This window comes from Leptonychotes weddellii, chromosome 4 (genome assembly GCF_054177405.1).
Source record: "Leptonychotes weddellii isolate Sample4059 chromosome 4, ASM5417740v2, whole genome shotgun sequence".
NCBI classification, from domain to species: domain Eukaryota; kingdom Metazoa; phylum Chordata; class Mammalia; order Carnivora; family Phocidae; genus Leptonychotes; species Leptonychotes weddellii.
In genome coordinates, this window is record NC_138372.1 from 69,931,503 (window position 1) to 69,938,640 (window position 7,138).

Genomic DNA, 7,138 nt, shown 5'->3' on the forward strand with positions numbered 1-7,138 from the left:
CTTGTTTTAGCCCTTTGACACTGTACTTGGGCAGGCGTGAGGCTAGAGATATGAGAATACCCAGCTGGGGGATCTGACTCTGGCTCTTCAGGAAATGACCCTGGGGCTGGAGAAAGTGGAAGCAGCCCTAGAACTGAACCCCTGTTCAGTTGTTCCCTTACATAGTCTTGAATGCTGAGCCTAGTGGGGAGCCAATCTGGGGGGGTGTACCTGCAGCCCTGGCAGAGGCGCTCCCAGTATTTGCACACCCATTCACACACACACACACACACACACATTCCTAGGGCAGGCTGTGGACCTCCTCCACCCTCTGGACAGGGCCTTTCATTTCATGGTCCCAACCCCTGCAAGGATGCTGATAAAAAGCTTGGCATGCCTGTCCTGGCCAGACTTGGATCCCTGCTCCAAGGCATCCCAGCACAACGAACTCTCTAGGACAAGAGGTTCGGCCAGGGTTGGGGGCTGGCTGCCCGCTGGGGAATGAGAAGGCAAGGATCAAAGACGCAACGAGGGTTTGTTAGCCGGGCCTCTCCGAGTCCCCGGGGCGTCCTAATTGCGCTCCCTGCAGCCGCCCGCTCGCAGGCTGGCCTGCCGCGTGGGCACCGGGCTGCGGGCTGCAGAACAGCTGCGAGGCCCGAGGAGCATCCACCCGCCCGCTGCCCGGCGCCGGGGACCCTCACTGCCCCGGGGAAGAGCCCTAGGAGCCGGAGGAGGAGGGGCAGACAGCCACGGTTTGGCTGGGGCTTCCAGGCAGGCCAGGAGCAGGGCAAGTTGGCGGCCCACTTAGCCAGCACCAACAGCCCACAAGCAGAGACTTTTCCCCCCTGGCCGGGTGGACTGCTCTGAAATCATCCACTTAAAAAGAAAGGAATTCACACATCAAATAATGGCTCGGCTTGGAAGAGGCCAGCAGGAAAACTGGCGCTGTTTTTATGTAAGTCAACCCAAAGTCTTTACAGAGTTTATAAATTCCTAATATTACAGGAGGGATTTTTTTCCCCCTAAACCAAGTCAGGCATTTCATCATAGTACATTCTGCTTTAGTAAAATCAGCTCCCTTGAATTTCATCGCTTGTTAAAAAAAGATAAACTTTATTTTTGTAATTCTCAATCACAAAAAAATCTATATTTTTGTCTAAGCATTTATTTTACTGAATCAAAAAGACATGAAAAGAAAAATCATGTTTTACTAACGTATATAAGTGACTCTTTTTTGGACAACATATAATAAATATGATATATCACTTATCACTCAGTCTTTCAAATGTACATTTTTTTTTCATATTATGGAGCATGCCACTTTTCCAAAAGAAAAAAGGTCATGAGAAATCAGTGCAAAGTTCTCAGTTACCCTCCTCTTTTCTCTGGGGCAGACCTAATGTCCACAGCAACGCCCTGTGCCTCAGAATTTGAGGCTGCCTGTCCATCTACAATTCTCTCTGCTTCTCCGGCTTCCTCTCCGTGCCCTTCATTCTTCCCTCCTTACCCCTCCCCCCTCCCTCCCTCCTGCTTGTCCCTAAAGTCATTTTTAAAAAGAGCTTGAGGTTTTGTTTTTGTTGATGCTTTCACTTACTGGTCGCACTTTGTGTGGGGTCAGCGATATCGCCCGTCACACTGCTGTGGGGAGCTTTCCAGCCCTGTTTCTGGGGGTGGGGAGATAGAGAGCGGAGGGCTGGTTCCTCTTTGGGGGGCCCCCCCTCCCACTGGTGAGCGGCTTCTTCTCTTGCTGCTCCGCTTCCCGGGGTCGCTCCCGAGGGAGGCCCAGCGGCCTGGTGCGGGGAGCGGAGCGGAGGGGCAGCTGTCCAGTCGGTCGGGGAGGGGAAGGGACAGGAAGGGACTGCAGCGCCGTCAGTCGCTCATTCTTCACCGGGGGTGCGGGGTGCCTGGGATGGGGTTGGACAAGGGGTTGAGGGCCGGCTGCCCCCCGGGCCCCAGGCCGTGGATGAGCACGCGGGGCACCAGGGGCCGCTGCAGCTGGGGATGGGGCGCGGGAGGAGTCCGGTACATGCTGCTGTACATGGCTGCGGCAGCCGCGGCGGCCGTAGTGCTGTCCATGCTGCCCAGCAGGCTCGGGTGGTAGAAATAAGGCGACGGAAACATCCTCTGCAGGGCCGAGTAGTTGCCCGCCTCGGCCAGCAGCTCCAGGCCCACCGCGGTCTGCCGCTTCCACTTGGTCCTGAAAAACAGCGGGCGTGCACGCCCCCCTCCCAGCTGTAGGCACAGCCCTGGCACCCAGGCCCTTCCTCTCTCGCCCCCTGCCCGCTTCTCTTTCTCCGGGGACAGGAGGACGGCGAGAGTTCTGAGAACCGGGAATGAACCACATCTCCTAGCCCTCCTCCCCACCCTCTCGCGCACAGAAGGGCCCAAATTCAAGTCAATTTCATAAATTACACCCTTAACGTCTGAGACATTCATAAGTGAAATTCTATAAGCTTTGCTGCCTCTTCCTGATCCTCTGTTCTGCTGTAGCCCCCTTATAATTGGGCTACTTCCCGAAACTTTCCTGAAGGCCAACGGAGACCACTCTTTCCATCTATAGGCGGTCTTCTCCCTCCTCTAATTCCTTTCCCCAAGTGGCCCCCCACAATCCCAGAGTGTCCACTCTCTGCCCCTCCCCCTTTCCTCCAGGCCGAGTGAGAAGAAACCATAAACAAAAGGACACAGAGACTCCTTAGCCTCGGACCCTGTCCCTCTTAGTCCCCAGAGCTGTGAAGACACATCCCTCTCCTCAGCCTGACAGGACTTTAGAGCGGGTGGGGAGCTTGGAGCAAGGAAGGCACCAAGGTTTCAAAATGGAATTTGTTTGAGGGCGGGCTCTCCCAAGGTGACAGCACCTCGGGGCCATTTCAGGGCAGGGGGTAGGGGGTGGGAAATGCATTTCAAGGTATTTTCTCCTCTGAGAGAGAGTAACAATTAAAACCTGTGATCAGCTTTTCTCGGTTTCCTCCGTCCCCCACGGTACCCCGCCAGGAAGAAGAGGCGAGCAGGCCTTTGCTCAAATGCCCCATGAAGGAACTCAGGGCTGGTGGGCCATCCATATCCGGCAGCTTCAGCCAAATTAATAAACATGTCGCCCATTTTAAATTGGCTACAAATGACACTAATGTTTTCCGACAGAATTAGGGTGGCTGAAACCGTATGTAATGAGACAGAAAATTATGGTAAAGATGACAACTGGATGGGCATTTCCAACCGCACTTATGGACGATTAGAAGACAAATGAGAGAAAAGGAGGGGGAGAAAAAAATCGAGACAAGATTGTCTACTGCCAGGCTTGGAAACACAGCACAACTTCAGCCTCAGCTTGCCTGGGTTCGCTCTACCGTTCAGGGGCCTGCCCGTGCTGCCAACCCCCTTCCGAATTTCCTTTCAGTGGAGGCAGTGGTTCCTGGCAGGCTCTGAGGTGACAAATATAGGGGACAGACCCTCAGTCTGGATGCCTGGCTGGCTGCCTCAGAAGCCAAGGCAAGGACATTTAAGCTGAGGCCAGTGGGGCAGCTCCTCCTGGATCGCAATAGCCAGGTTGCGTGGCCAGCTGCAGACATTCGGAACCAGCTGGGGGCAGGCCCAAAGGGGGCATGGCGCAGGCTCTATGGACCTGAGTGTCAGCTGCACAGATGTCTCAATTTGAGAAGGTGTGGCCTGATCGATTTGGGGGCAAAGTGGGGGGAGGGATTCCAGCCACTTGGATTTGAGAGGAAAAGTAGCATATGCTAAGACACTCAGAAGTGCAAAATGTTCCAAACTCCAGCTGCCTATCAGTCCCTCTCACCTTGGGGGTGTGGTTAATCCCTGCTCCAGCCTGAAAGCCCCAGGGGCCCACTCTGGGGCCTCTGAGTCCCTGGAGTCTCCCGGAGCCAGGAGGGAAGAAGACTGGCGCTGCGGTGGTCGGGACCTTGATGGCCAGACGCCTTTGCCCCGCCACACAGCATCCCTTACCTGCGGTTCTGGTACCAGGTCTTGACTTGGGTGTCCGTGAGGTTGAGCGCTGCTGCCAGGTCCATGCGGTCCTGCACACTCAGGTACTTCTGCCGCTCAAAGCTACGCTCCAGTTGATTGAGTTGGTGGTCAGAGAAAGCTGTTCTGGCTTTGCGAGGCTTTTTGGCTCTCACAGGGGGACTCTCTCGGCTGCTCGTAATCTCCCGGTCTCCTTCTTCCTTTGTTCCTATGGTAGAAACCCAGAGTCGTAAGATAGTGTGGAATGGGAAGGGTGGTGTGTCCTCCTGGCACACACTTCCACATTCCCAAGCCAGCTGCTGGTCTTGGGGGACTATACTCCGCCACCCTCATCACACACAAACTTGGACCTTAGCCAATACGGAGGAAGAGAACCAATTTCTGGCCAAAGAGTCTGGAACTTTGTGCAGAGCTCCTAAAAGGGTTCTAAAAGGTTGTCTGATCTTCTCATCTTTGGAAGTTAAAAAGAAAAAAATATTTTACAATATAGGGTCCTTTTGTTATTGTTTCTTTCATGGGGGGGAGGGGGAGATCCTGTCCCATTCCTTTACTGTTTTCACTATGACTTCATTTTTTCTGATTTGGTACTTTTCAAAATATCTTTCTACTCTGTTGTTGTGTTTTGTTTTGTTTTTGTTTTTGTTTTTGAGAAAGGGGCACCTTTTTCATTTCACTTTTTGTTTACTAAAAGTTATAGGCATTTGTTTTCCCTTTTCAGATGCACTTGGGAAATGGTGGAATCAAGTTCTCTGCAGTTGCTTGCGTCAAGTCTTTTAAAGCTTCAGAAAGAATATGTCACCCAGACACCAAGTAGAGCTCAAAATCACTGAGCCCATCCAGGTGACAGCCCAGAGATTTCCGGATTCTATTTGTCAACTTTGGTTTTTTACTGAAATGCTGGGAAATCGATATGTCAATCCCTCTCTGTTTGTACCCGTTTTTGCTGCGCTCCTTGATCTTCCCTGCAGGAAGAACAATAATCTCTCTAATTGACCCACTGGGGAGGTTGGTGCACAAAAAATCGCCAGACCAGACTGTACATCTGTTTTGGGCACTATTATGCTAATGTTATAATAGTAAAATGAGGAGCCAATATCCTACCTTTCAGATAGTCAGCACACATCTTTCCCAGAGATGGCAAAGGTTAATACTAGTAACAGTAATAAACTTATTAGTAAAGGAAAAAAAAGAATTCTCCTGGTATGTTAAAACTCTTTTATCGTGCAAAGACCAGAACACTTCCTTATGAAATTGAGGAGAAAATGGAAAAAGGAATTGAAGCACAGTTTCAACTGCTATCTTCTGATTTTACAAAAATAAATAAATCCAATTCCACAAGATTTTACTTTCATAAATGCGATTTCCCAATTACTTGTAGGGAAACAAAATCTTACTGAAATACAAATACTCGGTTGGGGCCATGGAGAAAGAAGGGTATTTTAAAAACGGAGAAACTGATTATAAATTTTTACCATAGGGGCTTCCCTATATTAATCACCATCTAATAAAAAAAAAGTTGTTTTGGTAATCAACTCGGAAATTTTTTCTTCATTAAATCTGGTAATTCCTGTGATGTTTAGAAAATGCAGTGTGTGGGGGGACTGAAATAATTTGCATTAAAGAATAAACGCCACGTTGTGAACACACCCCTAGACACCACGCTAGCTAAGCCCGTTTCTCTCTCCCACCTCCCCTCATTCCCACCCCCCAGGTCTCAGCTAGAAAAATCTCCAGTCCTTCCCTTTTATCAACGAAAGAATTGCGCTCGGATCCCCTCCGCCTCCGCCCTATCCCTAATAAATTGAAATTAAGTAAAACAAAGAAAGGAGCAGGATGGCGGTGAAGGTTGTAACAATAAACCGAACTTCGGACCAGTCCTCGTGTCGCATGCCCAGGCCTCCCTCCCGCTTGCAGTTTTTGACCGGGGTGCGATCGCCCCAGGAACTCCCGGAATAACTCCGCAGCCGAGATGCGCGGGAGTCTGAAGGAGAGACCGAGAACCCGAGGACGAGAAGAAGCCAGATGGCTCGGGCGGCCGACGCGGCGCGACTCACCGTGGCATTTGATGTCGCTCTGGGAATCTTCCCGCTTGTCGAGTTTGGTTTTGCTGTCCTCCTGCTCGAGCTTTGGCCTGAAGCTCTCGTGTGCTGCGTTGCTCTCCTGCTTCGGGGTGTGGTGGGGAGAGGACACGCTGGTGCTGTAGGGTGCACACGCCGCCAGAGGTTTGCTGTCGCCCAAGATGTCCTTAATTAAAAAAGAAGAGGTGGAAGTCCTGGGGGCCGAGGCGGCCGAGCCCAGCTGCTGGGCCGGTTGCTGCGGCGGCGGCTGCTGTTGGGGAGAAGGCTGCAAACTTTGCGTGGGGGCCGCGGCGGGCGGCGGCGGCGGTTGGCTGTGGTGGAGGTGGTGGTGATGCTGGGGCCCTTCTGCTACCAGATGCGGCTCCGGGGGCTCCATGGTGACCGAGATGGGAGAAGAAGGCGCCGTTCCTACGGTATCAATCTCCGAACAGGGGGACGGAGTGGCCTGACTCCTAAAATCCGCGGTCCTGGCCTCGCCAAGCGGGCGGAAATCTCCATTCATCATGCCGGGGCTGCCCGAACTGGCACTGGACAAAATCGTGTCTATTCCAAAACTCGACCCGCTGGCCCCTTCCATTGTTGTCATTTCTACATGAGGTCCACGCCACTTCGCCGCTCAGCAGCCGCCCCGACCAAGCAAAGGAAGCTATCGATCGTAAAACAAAATAAACACTAAACAATGTTGTCGCGGCTTTAAAAAAACAAAACAAGTGGGGCGGGAAGGGAAGGAAGGATCATGGGTGGTGGGGTGGCAATCGGTGGGCACTTTCGACACTTTTTGTTTTCCTTATTCATAAAGTAGGGGTGGGGAGAAGGGGAGAAAGGAAGAGAGCGGGGGAAAGTTACAAAAATTGTTGAGGAAGAACCGAGCTTGCGCTCCGGGGACGACCGCGCACGTGGGGGCGGCGGTGGCGGCGCAGGGGACTCAGACGAAGACGCAGGCGGCGGGAGGTGACCCCGACGCCGCCGCCGCTGCCGCCGCCGCCTGGGGCTGCCCACAGCCTGGCACCAGGCGGCAGCGGCGGCGGCGGACCTGGCAGGTGCAGCGACCGCGAAGCCCTGGCGGTCGCGCGCCCCCGGAGCTCCCGGGCCGCTCCCCGAGG

At 52.9% G+C, this 7,138-nt stretch overlaps 1 protein-coding gene across 1 annotated transcript; it reads right to left on the bottom strand.

The window, feature by feature from the left end:
- Positions 1-1,520: 1,520 nt before the first annotated feature.
- On the bottom strand, positions 1,521-6,812 carry BARHL2 (BarH like homeobox 2). The gene is made up of 3 exons (XM_006740927.3): positions 6,012-6,812; positions 3,940-4,165; positions 1,521-2,176 (listed from the first exon to the last, which is right to left on the bottom strand). The coding sequence occupies exons 1-3, from the start codon at positions 6,619-6,621 to the stop codon at positions 1,864-1,866; spliced, it is 1,149 nt and encodes a 382-aa protein (XP_006740990.1). The 5' UTR covers positions 6,622-6,812; the 3' UTR covers positions 1,521-1,863.
- Between the last annotated feature and the right edge of the window lie 326 nt (positions 6,813-7,138).

Bases quoted from the DNA above. Each gene is read 5' to 3' on its own strand.
- BARHL2 (XM_006740927.3), bottom strand. From the start codon at position 6,621: ATGACAACAATGGAAGGGGCCAGCGGGTCGAGTTTTGGAATAGACACG. The intron at 4,166-6,011 runs GTGAGTCGCGCC...TTTCTACCATAG, and splicing joins GAGCGACATCAAATGCCACG to GAACAAAGGAAGAAGGAGAC. The intron at 2,177-3,939 runs GTAAGGGATGCT...GCTGTTTTTCAG, and splicing joins ACCTGGTACCAGAACCGCAG to GACCAAGTGGAAGCGGCAGA.